Source organism: Galleria mellonella, unplaced genomic scaffold (assembly GCF_026898425.1).
Source record: "Galleria mellonella isolate WM207_F2 unplaced genomic scaffold, CSIRO_AGI_GalMel_v1 utg38, whole genome shotgun sequence".
Lineage (NCBI taxonomy): Eukaryota > Metazoa > Arthropoda > Insecta > Lepidoptera > Pyralidae > Galleria > Galleria mellonella.
In genome coordinates, this window is record NW_026442090.1 from 9,613,931 (window position 1) to 9,634,626 (window position 20,696).

Consider the following 20,696-nt stretch of genomic DNA (forward strand, 5'->3'; position numbering starts at 1 on the left):
ATAAAATTAATATGATGAGGTGTACCAACAGTTTTTTGAGTGGTGTCATTATGTGCCAGCTCGAGGTCACGTGCTGCTGCTGCTAGCTGGTACTTCCTCTCCAAGTAGCCCTCGAATAATGAAGCTGTGAGCATCAGGAGGAATATTACGCTCACGACTGTCCTGTGAAAATGTAGTTTATTAAATATGAGTCACACATGTAGATCTCGTATAGACCTCTAGATAGTGTCCTGTTACAAACGATTCGTCAAAAAGAGTCTATTTTTTATTTTTGTGTGCGTAACATTGTAAATGTCTATTGTAAGATTAAGTCTAAAAATAAAAATAATACAAAATTCTTATGTCCCCATTTGAAAGAACAGGGTAGACAGAGCGTATATATTTATAATGAAGGTTGTTTTCATCGATCATTTTAATCTATATTTAATACGTTTTTGTAATATATATATATATATATATATATATATATATATATATATATATATATATATATATATATATATATATATTCCTATACGAATTATAGAAAAATTGCACCTTTATATTGTTTTAAAAAATATGTCAACCAAAATTCATTTCTAAGTAACCGTTTTTGGTTTATTTTTTACCCTCGATACTTGATTTCGTGGTATATGATCTTAGAAGTAGCAATTACTGAGACGAATAAACCCGACAACGGCCCATTGGTCTAATGTAACAAATCCCCTCTTTTCAAGGGTCACGGATTTTTGATACCCACATTAAGACCACTTAGCGCAAATACTTGTGTGCCTTTTAAAACATTTGTTCCAAGTTTAGATACAAAATAAAACAAAAACATTTATTAGCTTGTGAAATGAGCTTAAGCTGTGCATTTTAGCTATTAAAAATAGCCACTAATATATAAAATTAAAAATGTAAATAATATGAAAATAAGTTTGTTTTTTATCTTTTTGCCTTCAATCAGTCATTATGAATTTGGATATATCAATTTTGGTCAATATATTTTGGTCGTCAATAAAGAACAGTGAATACTCGTAACGTCGTGCATAACGTATCGCTTTGTTTTGTTTATTTAATTTAAATTAAATTATCATTTATGCTTTATTTAAATCAATAGTATAGTAATGTGTACCACTGAGTTCAAGTTACGTTGTTTAAGTTTGATACGATTGAGTTAGCATTTAAGAGTCTAATCTTTTTCACACTTAATATTCATTAATAGGGTCTAAGACTTTATATTATGTACCAATTTACTCATGATAAAATTTAGGGCACTATATATTACAATACAACAAATGTATCGTATGTAACACCATGGACATTATATAGTGTCACCCATTCTATCTATATGTTACAATCTATAGATCTTTCCATTAGGCGGAACTTCACTATGTTTCCTATTCACAGTATAATCAATAATATAAAAGAAAAGAATAGAAATATGTTGGCTGACATATGAAGAATATATTTTGTTCTAAAAAACTGTAGTGTAATGTCTATTATGTACATGTTACCTACACTAGCTACATTATTTAAGAACAACGTCCCTTTTTTAAAAAATGTAAGTGAAATAAAAAGCAAAATATAAAAGTTTACTTAGCAGGACAGCGTTGCAACTCGTTCCATAATATTCACGTTACCACGGCCATTTTCACAGAAAATTGTGTGAACTAAAGGTGTTTTAATTATAATCCTTAGTGGTGAGCGACCAGATAAAAATTAAATTTTTAAAATCTGAATATAAACGTAGTACTAATAACTAAGTACATTTTTATATATTAGTTATTATTTGCGACTTTGTTTGTGTGACCGTATTTCGGTATGAATGTAATAAAGTGGCATATATGTATCTCCATTTAAATATAACGTCTATACCAATATTCACGATGGCCTATCCTTTACGTCTTTAAGAACACGTAAAAAGACAAACTCATTTTCACATTTATAATATTACTTAAAATTCTGGTATTGGCTAGATTGTATTGGGCACACGCGAATAGGTAGTTAGTACAAAAAGTTGTTTAACTTGACAGTTTGCGCAACTGCAGAATAAATCGGTTTACACAGGTAATACTATTTGCTAAAAATACAGCAATATCATCATTATATTACACGCACATGAAAGAATTAAGCCGCGAACTTTACTTTTAAAAGTATAGACAAGACAAACAATAAAAAATGTTATATGATTTTGTAATAATACGATACTTTTTTTATTCAATGGTTGGGTTTTTCCTTATATTTACTAGCACTGGCTTCGCACGGTTTCTTGAAAATATATCTATACATAAAAGACTTTTAAAAACCGGTTAAGTATTTATGACTTTATCCATTACAAATAAAAAATAAATTTTTTCTTATTCATGACATTGGATGGAAAGCTTCATCAAAATCCTATTTTTCGCATTATTTTTTTTATTTCTCACGCTTACTTTTGAACAGATTTTTTTTTGTTTTAACAATTGATAGAATTATTTTATGTTATTTCTTTTGCGAATGAATTCACTGGTTTTTCAACCGAATTTAAAAAGAAATAGGTCAGTAGTATTTTCAATTCAGTAGTATTTTTTTTATGTTTGTTACCTTATAACTCCGTCAGTTATAAACTGATTTAGAAACCTATTTTTTTCTGAAAGGATATACTTAGAGATTGGTATCATAGAAATTTTATCAAAATTGGTTTAGTAGTTTAATTTTTTAATCAAAATTACTGATTTTGCTACAACTGAAATAGTTTTTTTTTCTGGAACACAATCTTAAATTATTTTACTTTGTTATCATACGAACATTTTAGTACATCTTTAATGGAAATTATTTACTTATTCAAGAATAAAATTTATTCTCCTACATCTCCCTATAAAGTTTTATGTAGATCAGACTTAAGCAGCAAAAGTTATGATGCTGCAAGTTACGGAAAGATAGCCAGACAGACCGTTAAACAACATCATAACGGAATCGTAAAAAGCAAGGGTTAGCTTTAAACAAAATATAAATTCACTTACATGAGCGTGCAAAACTTGTAATCAGATAGTAAAGAGTATGCGCCGGGAACTTTCCGCACATCAGATGTTTGGATAGTGGCAGCGAAGCCAGCTTCGGAAGCGCGCTCCGCCGCTAACCTCTCTGCGCTTGCCAAGAACATTGCTACTGCCTCTGAGTTGCATGATGCTGGTAAACATTCCCCAACCAAAGTTATCCTGCCCTGTAGCATACACCAAAATGAAATATTAATTCCATAATAAGCTATTATCGTCCCATTTTTCCACATGGACGCCCCATTAGGCGAGGATACTAATATTTCGCGTTCTTTTTATACAACGCTAACGAGAAAAAACATCCTGAGAATGAAAAGAAGTGGTAACATGTTGTGAACTTATTCCGATATTACACGGATACTTAATTATGAGTCAGTTTTTTGTCTAATAAAAAGTATTTTTTAATTTTGAGCTACAAATTTGTAATATCTTAACATTTAAACTTTAAAAAATGCATGCGTGGATTTTTTTTTTTATAATTATATAAGGTAAGTATGATGTTTTTTTATTTAGTGTTATTAGATATAAAAATTATAAATATTTTTTTTTATTTCTAGTGATATACCAATGTAAAATAAATATTTATTTTATAAATTTTTTATTAAAATTATGTGTTTTAGATGACTTTCGTAAAACACTTGAATCTACAAATTGAATTCACTGTTGTATTATTACAAATAAATAATCATTCATTTGTTTACGTTGCTTATGAATTTTATTTAATAAACATGACTTTTCTTCAAACGAAGCATACAAATAAGACGTATAATTAATTATCTTTATTTAAATATCTTTATGTATTTAGGTTCATTTTCGTCTAATTAATAGATACTTTAATATTAAGCATGGGAAGCAAAATCTTCAAAGATCTTATTATTTTATGTTTGTTTTATCGTGCATCTTTACTTTGGTAGATACCGACTCTTAAGTCTAGCTACGCTTGTTTAAGTAAGCACTTTATGTCAATCATGTCACAAGAAGTCACTTCGTACTAAGTAAATTTTAGACGGCTATAAAGATTAAACTTTCAGCAAAGTTCATATCGACAGAAATTCGAGAAATTTTGCTAAGTATGTAGTAAAACTTTTATTTTAAGAGTTGCGTGACTTTACAGTAATATCGATTCACGCACGATATTGTTATGCTTGTTATAGTTGTAATAAGGAAATGTGAAGTTTACTTGAGGGAGATGATCACCGTCGAGACTGATGTTAATTTTAGCCACGTAGAAGTTGGTGGCGAACGGCGGCGTCTGTGCGTAGTACTGCTTCAGCTGCAAGTCTCGACATGCGTTCTTCGAACCCACCCAGAAGTCACTCCCAAACATCACATTGGGAATGTACTGCCCTGAAGCATCGTATACTGTAAATAAAGAAAAACACTGTTGACAACTGCAATAACACATAGTGATTCAGCAAAACAAAATGCTTGTCACGCCACAATGTTTTATAAAAAATGCGGTTTAATATGTTCGTAAAATATCAAGAGATTAAGAAACGTAAAGTGTTTTGGTATTATCATCATGATCATTTAAAGACATACTTATACATTTTGTTTTTAGTTCATTTACATATAATTTAAATACCTTCATTTAAATACATACAAATGGTAGGCTATGGGACGTTTTTGTAATTTACCGTAACATGATACAGTACGCCGCGATTTTATTGTCATGATATAATGGGGAAAGCAGGGCCGTAATACAATAAATTTTAGAAGTACCTATTATCTCATAATAAGTACATATAAATACAGACTTTTAAAATCTGTGAAACGTGGTTCATTCACAAATGGTTAAATTAAGTTAAACTGCGCTTATTCGCAGCCGTATTGTTTACAACCGCAAAAAAATTACTCGTTGTTTGTTTCATGTAAGTGTTATCTATTTAATAAGCAATAATACTAAGTTGATAAATATATTTAAATTAATATGATTAGTTATATTAAAACTTTTGACTAAATGATATTTTAGTACTTTATTTTATTCAACTTAGAATGACAAACATGCTGACGGCCCATCTGATAGAAAGTGGTATCCGTCGGCTATAGATATGAACAGTACCATGGACATAACAAAATATATTGTATTCCCTATAATACCCTTCATGTGTTGGGGGTAGGGATTGTTAGTAACGATTAGTCCTGTTGTTAGCAATATACTTTGTCAGGTCGACCTCCACAAAGTTCCCCTGGAAACCATCGCGCTGAATTCTAAGTGTATTCATCACGATGAGCTAACTGACTTGCCTTTTTACTTTCACCTATCACCTCTCACTGGTGCTCTGCCAGCATATACCAATAGCGTAGGTAGGTACCGTATATTTATCATTCATTAAAACACCCTTCATATTTCTGTCATGTAGCATAAGTTCTAAAACATAAATGCTTCTGTATTCTATAATTTCACTGCCATATCCCACTCTTTAAAGCGAAATACAGAATGGGACAGAGGTATCCAAAAAAACGATTTTTGTACAAAGTCTCTGAAAGTTAAAATGTGATTCAATTTTTCTGTCTCTATTAATTGATATTAGCTACCCGCAACCTCGTCCGTATAAGATTATGTTGGTAATTCAGGATATTCTTCTTAATGCACTCTTTTTAGTCATTTAATCCTTCTCGCAAATAGTATACATACACCTTTTTTATGATAATTGATTTGAGCCTTTAATGCACAAAGATAAAAGAAAACAAACTCACTTTCACATTTGTAATATTAAGGTTTGTTTTTGTTTTCTAATTTGAATGGATGAAAACAATTTAGATCTTGATCTCTTTAGGCAAAATGCGTGATCAGTCCCGATTGATGGTTAGTGATTTTATTAGTAAGCCATTATTAGCGTTTTTGTTATGAGGAAAATTAAATACCTACTTGTTAACTAAAGAAAATATGAGCTGACAGTTTAATGTGCTACAGAATGGCTACAGAGCACTAGAGTGTACACTGTGTCATTTCCCGTATTTGAACGCTGATATTGTCGAGTATAACAACTGTAATACATGGAGGGCTGCACAATTTCACTGATTTATTGTCTGCTACATTTAATAATTCTGTGAAATATTACTTTTGGAGACGAGGTCGCTCTTCCATATGTTTGGGTTTATTACAAAGTGGCTTACTAGATGGTATGTGCTCAATGTGCGCAATTTCGACCTTTGTTCTTTTATGGAACTTAACCCCGATACGATACGGTAAAAACATCCGTTAATCTTTTTATTAGCTTTGAGCAATAAAACGACATACTAAATAATGTATATAAAGGATCTTTCCCCGAAATCAATCTCTCTAGGGGAGCTTCGAATGCATTAATATTTACTAGTTATATCCTCGGCTTTCTTCGTGCAGATAATAATTTAGATGGTACAGAAACAAGAAAATGTTTATTTAAAAATTTTACTTTTAAGAATTCACTAATTAGGTAGCGTGTTTGGGGCAAAATTGCATATTACTTTTATACTGAACTTTTTCGACTATCTTGGTAATATAACAGTTTAACATTACATAGCAATTAACGAGCGACTATGCCAAGAGTGCTTTGTCTGAAATGTTGTACTTATAAAGCAAAGAACAGTGGGTTCAAAAGCCTGACTGAACTGATGTTGAATTTAGAAAATAGTCATGTTTTGTATGAATTGTACTAGTAGTTGGCTCATAGGTGATAATCCGCGTCCAATCATGATGATTGGAACCTTAAGATTATCACAAAATCTATGTGTAAAAGTAAATTTTTAAAATGTATATTTATAAGAGGATTGTTTTACCTTAACTTGTACTTAATATATCTAGAGTAGTATAGAGATTACATGATAGTTATTCTATATTTAAGTGTAGTTCGATTGTAATTCTAATTCTGAGATTATCTATGTTTATATATAATTCAAATAAGAAAAATATCAGAATAATATATGCGTCTATCCCAGTTAGCTGAAGACTTATGTGTATATCTATTCATTTATTTGAGATCCGTTTTCAGTATTAAGATGGGACTGTTAATAGATTAGGAAGATGTAAAGCAACATATAAGTACATTCATTCATGATTCATATCAGCTGTTAACTATCCACTGTTAAACGTAGACCTTCCCCATAAGCCATTATGATATAATCTATAGATTTTGTCAGTAGTTGTCAGGCTTGGTATGCAGGTTTGCAACCGAAGTTGTTTTTTTGGTAATATTTTTAAAGGGACGCTGTTTCGACCATTAAGTTCCCTTATTTGCCTCTTACGACGCCCACGGGAAAGAAAAGGGATATAAATACATACTGTATATTAATCAAACTTACAAATTTACTAACTTTTATGTAATATTATAATATTAATGACGATATCTCTCTGTGGATAGTTAGTATATCATTAGTTAGTTTTGAAGGTTCCATATATATATATATATATATTTCATATGCATTAGATTATCCATATATATATTAATTATTATTATATGTGCATTTCTTATGTGTATTATATGTTTTTATATTGTGTATTGCCTTAATGTGTTACTATAATTGTCACATATTTTTCACCACATCTGCCCTTCATACGCTTTCTGTTTTTACCCAATGGTCAGCTAGTAGAGAATGCCATATAGCATTAAGTTCGCCATTTGCACAAAGTTTTAAAAATAAAGAATAAAATAAATAAATAAATAAAAAGAGACTTTTACATTTTCTTTATTCATAATTTCTTTATTACATTTATTACAACCATAGAGAAGGTCAAGAGTTATTACACAATGCAGACTCAATATAAATTATAATGGATAGCCGCTACTATAAGAGTTTTTAAGTTTAAAAATATGTGACTGCGACTTTCGCTAGGTAATAATGTAGCGAAAACACCACCAGTATGCTGGATTTATGTGCTCGCCGAAATTCGAAAACACTTAAATTACGTAGCACTATACGGCTATCTGTGCAAGGTTTAATCACACTTAACGTCTCTCGATCGACATCGACAAACGAGTACGATCGAGATGTGAGTAGATTGTTAGTAGGCACATATTAGTATCCTGGCCTTCGAATAAATCTGGTAGGTTTAACAATTTTATTTAGCGATTTCTTTCTGTATATGTGTGTATGTTACGCAGTATTTTTACTAACTGTGAATCTAATTTGATTTTATTTGCATTTGATAGGTTTAATTCTATATTTATCGATATTATTTTTTTTGATTGAAGTCATAAAATTCTCTCTAATATATAGGACAATTTAGAATAGGAAATAAAGTTTTTTTTTCAATTTAGAATAGAAAGAAATACTTTATTTATTTGATAAATCGTATCGAAAATAGCACAACCATTTATGAGCGGTTGAGTTTAAATATCTAATCATCTGAAAAACATGAAGAACTTTTATAACTTCTTAAATAATGAATGACTAACTAAAGTAACGAATTTTGGTTAAAACAAAATTCGTTACTTAAGTTAACTAGAAAACTTTTGATTTTCATTTGCTAATTTTAATGAAAATACTTCTCCTCCTTTGGCCACATTATAAAATGTCTTTGTGCGTTCCAGTACTAATAGCACATTAAAAATAATTTTAGCTTTAAAAGAAAATGATACTCTTGACAGTAAGTGTTAATACCACTAAGTGACGGGAACTTTTTAAAGGTTCAACAACAATTAAAATATCTTAGTAATCTGATAAATTTTGATTTTGATTTTGATTCATTAGTACATGGTGGATATAAATCCACCATGTACTAATGAATGAATAAATAAATGCAAGAACACTGCATAATATTACTCGTAAATCGAAATATTTACAATGACTTCAGAATGCTTCTAAAAACTCTTAGTGCGTGTATGAAACAGAAATTGAAGGAATAGGGGACGAACAAGAATTAATCCACTCTACTTTGACAAGAGCCCATTCTACAACGTGCAAATGAAATAATGCAAAACAAATGGTGATTCAGAACGTGAAACTTAACAACTTTTGTTCTACAGCTTTTAAAATTCGCAGAAAGTTTCCCGTTTCAAACAAATTGGCCGAGCCAGTTGATCGGTTTATAAGGAAAAGCGAAATTGTTTGTAAGGAAAGTTGAAAGTCATCCAACAAAAGTTGTATCTACAGTTTCATGTATTGTGTCTAAGAATTTTAAAAAACTTTTACTCAATACTGGCAGATATTTAGATTATACACTTTATAATATAAATAGACTAAAATGAAATCCCACAAGATACTGAGCTAAAATCAATAGAATTGTAAGCTTTTAAATTAAAATGAAATATACGTATATACGTTGAGGTTTTCATAAGTTTATTATTTCTAATATATCTAAATATCTAATGTAATCTAATAATCTGATACTGATAATTGTAGTGATTTATTATTACAAAAATTCGAATTTTAATAGTTTCAGTGGTATGGCCACATGACAGTATCTATAACAAAAATCATAAAATCTCAACATTACTATATCTAATTAGTTATAATATTTTGTTTTTTGTTAAATCAATGGAGATGTTTGTTTTCGATGATAATTAAGACTCTGTGACATAGATATAAATATAAATTATCAGTTATTAATTAGTATTAAATCCTTGTTTTTTAATAAAATTTAATTCACAAAAGAGGTAATCATGGTAAACTAATTTTGTGTATAAGTGGCTAAAAATTAAAATTTTTCTCATTTGATCAAAAACAATATACTAGTCAGCTCTTTTAGGTTTTCAAATAAATAATATGGTAGCAACTTAAAACATATTCTCATAGAAAGACGACAGTAATACAAATTGCTATTGTTAGAAACAAACAAAGTACATCCTACATTAACTATGTGTTTTTCTGAATTTAAATTTTTTTTTCTATATAGGTTCAGGGTATATGTCTTTCCAAAATAAATAAACAAAAACGGATTCAACCACTAATTGGTGCCAATTAAAAATATATAAGTATAAAATATACCTAATAACACAGAATGACCTAGAATGACAGTGAAATTAACTATATTATAACGATACAAACTTACCTAAATATTTTAATTAATAATGTTACTTAAAACGTTTACAAAGTCCAATTGTTTTGTTCAAAGTGACACGGACCTAGTTTGTAAATTAATTTTGTGTTCAATTTAGTTTTAACTTCGTAAAAGATATTTGCGTTTATTTTTTGTTTCTCTATGCTTTTAGAAATCATTAAGTCAATCGTAAATATTATATATTATAATTATTAGTATTCTTTTAAAGAAGCGTTCTTTCAGTTAATATAAAAATTTTAAAATAAAATTAAATAAAATAAAATAGTAAGTAAGAGAAGTCGGGGTATATTTAAGGATATATTTTAAGACAACCTATTTCTGCAACTTTGACTTCATATGAATACGGGGACTAATGAAATAAATTTGTATTTTTGTAAAATTCTTCTAAATAAACCCGACCGAGAATCAAACCCGGGACTTTATTAAGGCAAAGAAATATACGCACTGCTGTCTTGTGAAGGTTGTCCAATATTATTCTTTATACATTTAGATAACAGACAAAATATTAATATTTATGCTAAATAAACTCGTTTTTCGTAAGATTAGATTGTGTATATATTATTAATTTTTATAATCTTATAATTTTTTAAAGGGAACAATTAAGTTTTCATTAATTTATTAATTCATGGTAAGAACAACACTAATCGATTTTATTATTTTTACAAGTTCATCGCAATTGGTAATATAGCACAGAAATTAGCTCTGCATCTATATAAATGAGTAAATTAATTAGATAATACATGCAAACTTAAATATATTTAATTATATTAATTATAAATATTGTTTACTTACAGGTTCAAATCTGTTTAAAATTGTGCTAAAACGTCGTTTATATATATTTATATTATATCACACTAAACACAGGTTTATTTATATTTTTGTTTATTACTACGTAATTTATCAAAACATGTATTGATTAAGTTATTATAAAAAAAAAAATATAAGCGAAGCACTGTTTTTGAAATGGCGCCATTATTTTGACTGTCAATGGCATTTATTCAAGATGGACATGATTCGCCATGTTAGAATATAGTTTCTTAAATTTTCTGGGGTCAGTAACATAGATTCATACAAAAAAGTTATTTCAACAATGATGTTCTCAGAGTCACAGGCCTTCTAAAGAGCAAATAATCACTACATTATTTAAGAGTCATTAGTGTTTTTATATTGAGGAAATTGGAAAATAAATCTATGCAACTACCTAGAAGTATCAACACCATAATACAATAACAAATTAATATTCATATTTTGTAGAATACAAATATCATACTTATTTAATTATTTAATTGACTAGGTGAGCTTTATAGTTTCTAAATATGCACACCTATGTTATGTATAATATGTCTCTGTCAAGAATATTGATATTGATAAGTAATACTCGTATAAGATTTAGTTACTGTACAGGTAAAATTGTCATATTAAATGTACTGGTTACATAGATTTCATACATAGATTTTTTGTTCAAAGTGACGCTGATCTGATACCTACCTAATTTCAATTGGCGCCAATTCGACCGCTCCAGATCTGTATTATTTTTTAATTTTAAAATAAGTACGCATTCAGGTAGCTTATGTGTTTAGTATATAAAGTTAACTATTACTTCTTAACAAACTGGAAATACAATCACAAAACGAAACGAAAAAGTGATCGCCTTAGTGTGTGTGAAATGTAAGTGTAAGCATGAAACAGTGCTGCACTATGCCTTTCTGTCGTTACATATTTTGTCGACACTTATAAGTAAACTAAACTTAAAAGCTTTAACCAATTTTTTAAACAATCAGAAGGTAATAATTATTTATTTACCTTCAGTACACATGTAATGAATTGAACATAGTATATATTATGTAATAATCAAGTTGTAATATTAAAACTTTTAGAAACCAAATCTTTGTGAACTTTATGCAATAAAACAATATTAATATTATATTAATAATAGTGTATTTTAACAGACTTCAAAAGATGGAGGAGGTTCTCAATTCAGTTATACTTTTTTTATATCTATTATCTTATAATTCTGTAATTTATAAACTAATTTGGAAATTTCTTTTTTTTTATCTGAAAAGATATATAGTCCCATATAATTTTTATTAAAATCGGTTCAGTAATTTAGTTTTTAAATCTAAAAATTGGTTTTCCACAATCAATCTCTGAATACATTGTCATTCTTAAAGACTGATGTGTCCATAATTTGTATTTTTTTTAACCAGAGGGAGACTTTGTACAAAAATCATCTGCTTGGGTACCTCTGTCTCATTCCGTATTTCTGCCGTGAAGTAAATGTGTTTATACGTACATGACTGTGTTTCGGTTTGAAAGATGGGATATGGCAGGAAAATTGCAGGATACAGAGGCATGACACTTTATTCTTCAGGAATGGCAATGCATGAAAGGTGTCACAGGTGACAGAATATATTTTGTTATGCTTATGATAACGGGTATATCTATAGGTAACGTTTACAACTTTCCATCAGGCGGGCCGTTAACTTGTTTGCCATTCTAAGTCGAATAATAAGTTTAATGTGTTGTCCCATCGTTAAGACCGAAGCACAAACACGGAAATAAACCTACTCCTTTCATTTATAAAAGATTTACTAAAATCGGTTCACAATTATCAAAGATGTGATATATATACATAAAAAATATAGTCAAATTAAAAAACATTCATGTCAACAACAAAAATATATCTTTAATTTATTGTTTCCTAAGTCCAAAAATAATTATTCTAAAATACTAAATTGGCATTCTTAATTAAATAGGAAATGATATGTTATATTGGGAAATACAAAAATTTACTTATTTTTAATATAGGTATTGACGATATAGAGTAATAATGTTAAATATATCACTGGAATTCAGAATGTTACGTTATGTTCTAATATAGTTGAAGTCTTTGTTCAGTCGTGTATAATAGATGGGTTGTAAACAGAATACGATTAAAAAAATTTATTCCAATTGATTAACGATGGTATATTTTTTTTTGCGTCTGCGGCCATTCAAAAATTATTTTTAATTTTTTTTTAATTTATATATAAATTTGTATAATTATTATAGATGTATATGTAACGGCATATTGCCTTTGCCAATTTATTGTATCGATACTATTGATAAAATGTCATTGCACTTATTAACAATCTCTTAAAAATTAAATTTTTAACTCAGCAAACTTATAAGTGTGTGTTGAAATTATTAAAATATTTATTTTTATTTCATTACTTACTGCTATTTTAAGTATTGTCTTGAAATAGGTACTTATATAAGGAAATATAAAATATAATAAAATATTAATTATTTCTGCCAATGCTAAATTAATATACATTGATACTGATCTTATTATCTGTTTACCATAAATTTTTCCATTACAGTTCATTACACTATAACCATACGTTCTAGGTTAAATTAAAACGAAAGGTGTCGAGAAGGTCATTGTGTTCACATATATCTGTGTCAGTTTTAATCTCTTTCATACGTAAACTTACGTTTCCTAGTTTTGTTTACTGTATATAATTGGTACGGATCTTATTATTTGTTTACCATGAATTTTTCCGTTACAGTTCATTACACTATAACCATATGTTCTAGGTTAAATTAAAACGAAAGGTGGCGAGAAGGTCATTGTGTTCACATATTTTATAGACCCTTGTCAATGTCGGTACATTCATATAGGATAGGTACTGCAAGGAAAATGAGCTGTGAGTTGAAGGTTATTAAAACTTATTTCATATCGAGACAGGCAGGTAATTAGAAGGTGGTTTCGCTTCGGAGTATCTCAGTCATGGCTGGCCACTGACCCACATTGACACTAGCTCGACTCCCGTTACCACTTTCAGTTTGTTTACGAATAACATTTTAATATTATTTATCTAAAATGTTATTTTGTAACTTAATTAATGCATTGCAAAATTATGATGTACTTATTTAAGATATTATTAATATATCAGAGATAATATTACTTAGAGAAATATTTATTTATTGTCTTCCATTTTATAAAATAAAATCTTTACTAATATTATAAAGAGGAAAGATTTGATTGTTTATTTATAATGAATAAACTCAAAAACTACTTAACTGATTTTAAAAATTCTTTCGCCTATAGCAAGCTACTTTATCAACAACTAACCACAGGTTATATATAATTTTCGAAAAATCTACTTGTAACTTGTAAACAAATTATTTTTATTCTATTCTAATAAAATGGTGTTTCTAAATAGTACTATTTTTGAGAAATTAACAAATACTATACGCACACACACATATACATACACAAATATACATATACATATACGTATTATAAATTTATTGAGAGGCAACTTTGAGGATATTTAACTCCTTAAAACATTCCCGAACAGATACAATATTTAATTACTATCATCAAATACGTGGATATAATATCAATATAATATTATGGGCTGCTTAATTCTGTCAGTTAACGTCAATAACATTTCAGATACAGGATATTTCTTACTTCGGAGAATAAGGATATATAAAGGAAGAATATGGCATGCCTTAAAAACAAAATAGCTTTCCAACCGACATCAAAAAAGGAGGTTCTCAATTCCGTTGTATTTCTTATGTTTGTCATCTCATGTCGCTGTCAGTTGTAAACTGACTTGATTTTTTTTTTAACTGAAAGGATGTACTTACAGATTGGTTCACAGATAGAAACTTTATCAAAATCTGTCCAGTAGTTTAATTTTTAACTGGTTTTGCTACAATTGAAGTTGGCTTTTTTTTATGGAACACAAATTTAATTATATAAGATCAATTACTTAAAACCGTTAGAATAGTTCGGTTATGATACACTTATATAGAATCTCAAATTAGTTGAATGTAATTAACTTTCAAGGTGTAGTCAACATGTACTGTGTGAGATCAAAAAAGATATTTCAAATCTACAGCAATTACGAGTAATGAATATAAAGGCTAGACTCTATTATATATAAAAGTAATAGCTACAAGTGAACGCTGCGTATAATTGTGCAACATCCTTTGTCAAATTACCAATTCCATTACATTAGTGACGCACAGTGAGCAGGTTTTTGTTGGAATCGCCTGCAATAATTTAGACGCACTTTTTGAATTTGTTGAAATGGATTGAATCAAACATGCATATTTCTTTATGAGTGCATACATATTGTGTACTAAATCATTATAAAGATGTAAAATGTAAAAAATTAAAGACTTAAGTTAAAAGTAGTTAACCTCAAAAAGTAGTTATGATGAGATTTTAGAAAATTGCATATTATAAATGAACGACCGACAGATAAGAAAATCATTTCATATTAGTAATGTTATGTCCATTTACTGCAAAATAAAATGCTGCACCGACATTAGTACCTATGTAATATTTAAAATTAAATGTACTTACTATGTGTACCTAATAAATAAAAAAGAGTGCAAAATTTTATTAGACTGATCATGTTTTACTAAATGTTGTTTAAATTATTTGGAGATAAATGTAGTATTCCGTATGGTCCCGGCATAGAATAGGCTACCCCTTCCTTTCCCGTGGGTGTCGTAAGAGGCGACCAAGGGAGGACGAGGGATGGATAGCAGTGTTCCTCTTTTAAAATTTCCTATGCCTAACTGCGGTTGTCAATCCGTCTGCTAAGCGTAGCAACTAGTGTTAAAATTCCTCTAGGCTTACGTTCAGAAGTAGACAGTTAAAAGCTGATATGACGACAATGAAGTAGTATGAAGTATATATCTTTGAATTGACACTAATCGCTGTAGTTTTATTAAATAATGTTTTTATTACAAAATTACAAAAATATTCAGATCAGTAAAATGTAAATTTTAGTTAAAATGTAATTTAAATTTATAAACAAAAATCTAGTTATTGAGGTAACTATTTCAAAAACTAGGTATTTGTTTACAAATTAAAATTTTAAAATTCATATGAAGCATGAAGTAAAATATATTAGACCTATCTAGTTGCGTGCAGACCTCAGGGCACACAATAAGCCTGATTGTCGATTGCGTCGAATTTGGGGCAGGCTTGCAGCGGGAGTCGGTCGCGTAGATAAATCCGCTTATGTGTTAAGCTCTGGGGAATTACGAACGAAATAGGTAGGCTTTGATATTACATCCTCTTAAAACGTTAGCAGTCAATGCGTAAACGTATTTATTTTCAAATACAAACACTTATCCTTAATTGAATTGTGTATTGCCTTTTTGTTCTTTTATGAATTAAAGCTACACATTTTAGCTCACCATCCTGTATGTGTAAATGATATCCGTGTCAGTACACAATTCGGTAATTTCAGCACGGTAATGTGTACATGTGTACATAGCCTTTAATTTAACATATCGATGGCAGCCGGCTTTGTAATAATAACAGATTACCTGCCATATCATTAAATTACAGATGTTGCAATCCCATTAGCGAAGCGAGTTGATTGTTGGCTCTGTCTTGTCATATGGGTGATGAGATAGAAATGGCGCAATAATAGTAACACCTGTTAGGACGCAGTCAGCGCAGTAATTTAATATGTGGTACATACGATTATTGTAGAATAATCGTATACTTAAGTTTGTGTGTGAATACTTCTTAAATTGACGTAATATTTTTGCTAAAATATGTTTCTTATTGAAAATTTATTTATACTAAATTTCATTAAAATTATCACTTTTAAATGTTAATTGTTCACTACTAAATATAGTCATCTTCCATAAATTATTAAAAGTTGACCTTGAGCTGCTGCATTCATTGACAACACAATTTAGAGCGTCGTTAAAGTAAGTAATCGAATGCTCAACAAATTCATATAAAAATGTGTAGGTAATTTAAATAATACATAAAAGTTCAGTTATCAAACACATTAAAAAAGTAGTAAGTATGTTGGCTTATAAATAATGCATAAGGTCAATAAATTTCTATAATTAATGTGAAACATTAACGGTTTCACAAAAACTTATCTCAAAACCTTTAGCACGAAATATTTGACAAGAATGTTCTACCATGGAGAGATTTAAGATGCTATCGACATTCCATGTCTGCGTTGACATTCTCATTTAGGCACGGAATAATGTATCCCTAGATGTTGACGTGAATCTTTTTCGTTTTTAGGGTAAATTCCGTGTAGAAGGTACGTTGAGTTGGGTAATGATAGGATATTATAAAAACTTCTTTAGAAATGTTATTTAGTACAGTTCAAGTTTAGACCAATTAAACATCATTATGGCATGTCTGGATTTATCCTTAATTGAATGACGTAATTAATAACTGCACACATCCTGCCTGTCCAGCCTGGCACCCATCCTCAGTCATAAGATTTGAAGATACAATTAAGAAAATTCAAAGTTTGTATCTCAAATGTCTCAAATGGAAATTTATAACAATAATTGCAATTTGATACGAATACTTCAACTAATACACCAAGGCCGTTAAGACCCCAATGTCCAACGAGGATATAAGTTTAGATTTCGAACTGATTGAGTAATCGTGTTCTCGTTATACTGTCAGATATAGGTATTGTGACAATCTACTTGTATTACGGCAGCGTTACTCAACTTGAGGTTCAATAGATCTAGCTTAAGCATAGAAACGATGTATTAAGATTCCACTATGCAATTATTACTCGAAGGATGACTACATTTAATGTCGTTAACCTCGTTGATCGATGCTACTAGCACCGAGCGACAAACTTTACAAAGCTGTAAGAAATGTAAGAAAATTTCTTAAAAAAGGCATGGATGGTACATTTCTCTTTTTACGACAAAAGATATCTATTAATTGTGAATGATAGAATCTTATGGTGAACTAATACAGTATAATAAGTATAATTTATTTTTGATTAAATCAATAGTATACCATAACATCGGTACCTGCTTAATAAAATACATTAGTTATATACGCAGTTAAAATTAATAGTTGGTATCTACCTCTATAGAAATGAATTCTAGATATTATTTTATTCATTACTAAATGTAATGATTTTTAAATAAAAAAAATAGCTAGTAAACTACTCAACCGTAATTTTTATAAGACTAAAATTTTTATAGTTTACGATCTATTGTCTGTTATCAACTCGTGAAATATGGATATAATACCTATTGATGAAAGATCAGAGATAATAGGATACATGATAGAACGTCTTCTCAAAACTATTTAAAGTAGAATGAAGTAAAGTACATTTTAGTAGTAATTTAAAGTAGGCCAGGACTGATTTAGTTTTACTACCTACACTGATAAGGAAAATGGTGACCCTGGATTAACTTATGGAACATAGAAGGTACTGTAAGAAAGATATATTGAATCCATGAATGGCGACGTTGTGAGCCATAAAATGTTTTCTCAAAAACTATTCTATGCTACATTACTAGGCTATGATGATAATGATTAGGCTATCTATTGAATATCTAAATGCTTCCTAATATATTATCAAATCATATTTAAAAGCTTTTCTTTAGGAATCCAAATAATTAGACTGTCATTTTTTTTATACAACTTAGAATGGCAAACAAGTTGACAGCCTACCTGATGGAAAGTAGTAACCTTTGCCTATAGACATGAGCAGAGGTTTGTTCTTTTGTTTTTGTTCGTTTCTTCTGTTTCGCCCATGATACCCCCCATGCGTTGCCATTCCTGAGGACTCAGGTGTTATTCCTCTGTACCCTGATACTGATTCATTGCCATATCCCACCCTTCAAACCGAAAACCAACGATGTAAACACAACTGCTTCACGGTAGAAACACGAATAGAATAGAGGTGCCCAAGCAAACGACTTTTGTACAAAGTCTCCCTCTGGTGAGACTCTCCCTCTCCCTCATATGCTTGTTGTTAATAATATTTATATGTGTTACGATGAAAAACAGGCATGTTTACACGAAAACACCAACATGCCGCAATAGCGCGTGTGTATGAGTGAAATGAATCATTTACTTTCACAGGTTACTTATGAAATTTGCAATTTACACGTTATGCGCTTTATTTTGCGCAATACTTGAACGTGGCGTGGCGCGACGCGGCCGGGCGGCCGGTCGTGAAGACAGCAGCCGGCGCATGCGCACATTATGTCACAGACCACTGCGCTCATTGACCTATAAGCTCTTGCTTAGCAACAATTTGTAAACATTATTTTCAAACGACTTCAAAAAGGAGGACATTTTTAAAGGAAACTTGTAAATGTTTTATATGTTTGTTAGGTATATTATGTTCACCAATTATGAGTTAATTTTAATTAATCTTATTTATAATAAAATTTTTAGTCACATACTATTTTTTTTTAATTGAAATAAGTTTTTTAATGAAAAAGCTGTAATAAAAGCTTTTCACTTTTTAACTTCTATAACAAGAATAGTTAGTTGAAATTACTATCTAAACTGAAGCCTATTGCTGTTGCCCTAGTTAAAACTTCTTGAACTTAATTATAGCTACGGACCTAGTTGCATTAGGACAACAAACGGGTCACGTTGCCCAGCGCAAAGGCGGCAAAGAGATGCAAGGGCGCGTTATAGCGAACGGGTCGTATCATTATTCAGGGGTATTCTTTTATCAAACGCGACGGTAACCTAACGGTAAACTCAGTAGCCGGTTATCTGGGTCACTCGTATATTTTTCATTCATAAGATCTTGTAAACTAGTTCTGTCAACATAACTGGGTGTTATGTAACTAATATTTCTAATATTCCATAGTATCGACATATACTCGTAGCTTCTGGAAATCGTAAAAACCAGTTTTATATAATATTATCTTGTTAATATAATAAAATTGTAACTAGACGATGTTTATACATAGGAGATATTTAAGAAAGAATAATATAAGGGGCTTAATAAGAGCAATAGAAACTAAAACGATAATATTTAGAAGTTTTGTCTGTTGTTGTTATATATATATATATATATATATATATATATATATATATATATATATATATATATATATATATATATATATATATATATATATAGTACGGGAAAAATAACCTTGATATGCCTATACCGACATATATTTATTTTATACATTGAGACGACTGTTCCTAGATCATATCTGTACATTAATATACATAATAAAATACTTAATTCGATAACACGGTTGATGCTTATGCATATAAAATACGAGTACTTTTATGTCAGGGATAATTGGGTATCAAAGATCTTTATCCTTACACACTTATTTTGTTTATCCACTTTCCTGACTGATATCATGTATATACGCCGGCTCTGAAGAATTTTGGCTCCTCCAGTAGATGGCAGATTGTTGTCTAAATTCGAAATTTAAAAAATTCTACACATTCGTGTTACAGACATACATTTGAAGGTTAACTGTAATAATTTTCTTACTATATAATTCTTTTTAAGGTTCTATACTTCTAAAGGAAAAAATGAAATCATTATAAGATCATTTTGTCGTTTGTTCGTCTGTCAGGACCCCTTTTTCTTAGGAACGCGTGGAGGTAAGCAGTGAAAAAATCAAGTTTCTAAATTCCCGTAATTAAAAGACACGGCTGTTTATGGCATATTTTGACATTCGCAAAGAAAATCAAAATGTACAGGGTATTTCCCATTGACTTGGCAAGAAATAATGTCATGAAAACAATAACTTAGTAGTTATATCACAAAACAAATTAACTTGATGATCTTGTACGGAACCCTCGTTGCACGAGTCCGACTCGCACTTGACCGGCTTTTTTATAACGCACAGCTTTAGGAGGTTATTTCACATTTTCATATAAGAAATTTAAGATTTGATACGTC

The 20,696-nt window shown here is 29.7% G+C and overlaps 1 protein-coding gene across 1 annotated transcript in view; it reads right to left on the reverse strand.

Moving 5' to 3' along the window:
- Positions 1–20,696, reverse strand: part of LOC113522955 (nose resistant to fluoxetine protein 6-like) — a 76,199-nt gene that overhangs the window by 21,600 nt on the left and 33,903 nt on the right. Inside the window, exons 3-5 of the mRNA XM_026908808.3 lie at positions 4,198–4,379; positions 2,985–3,184; positions 30–162 (exon numbers count right to left, since the gene is read on the reverse strand). Coding sequence (XP_026764609.2) covers positions 30–162; positions 2,985–3,184; positions 4,198–4,379 — 515 coding nt within the window. The remainder of the gene's footprint in view (positions 1–29; positions 163–2,984; positions 3,185–4,197; positions 4,380–20,696) is intronic.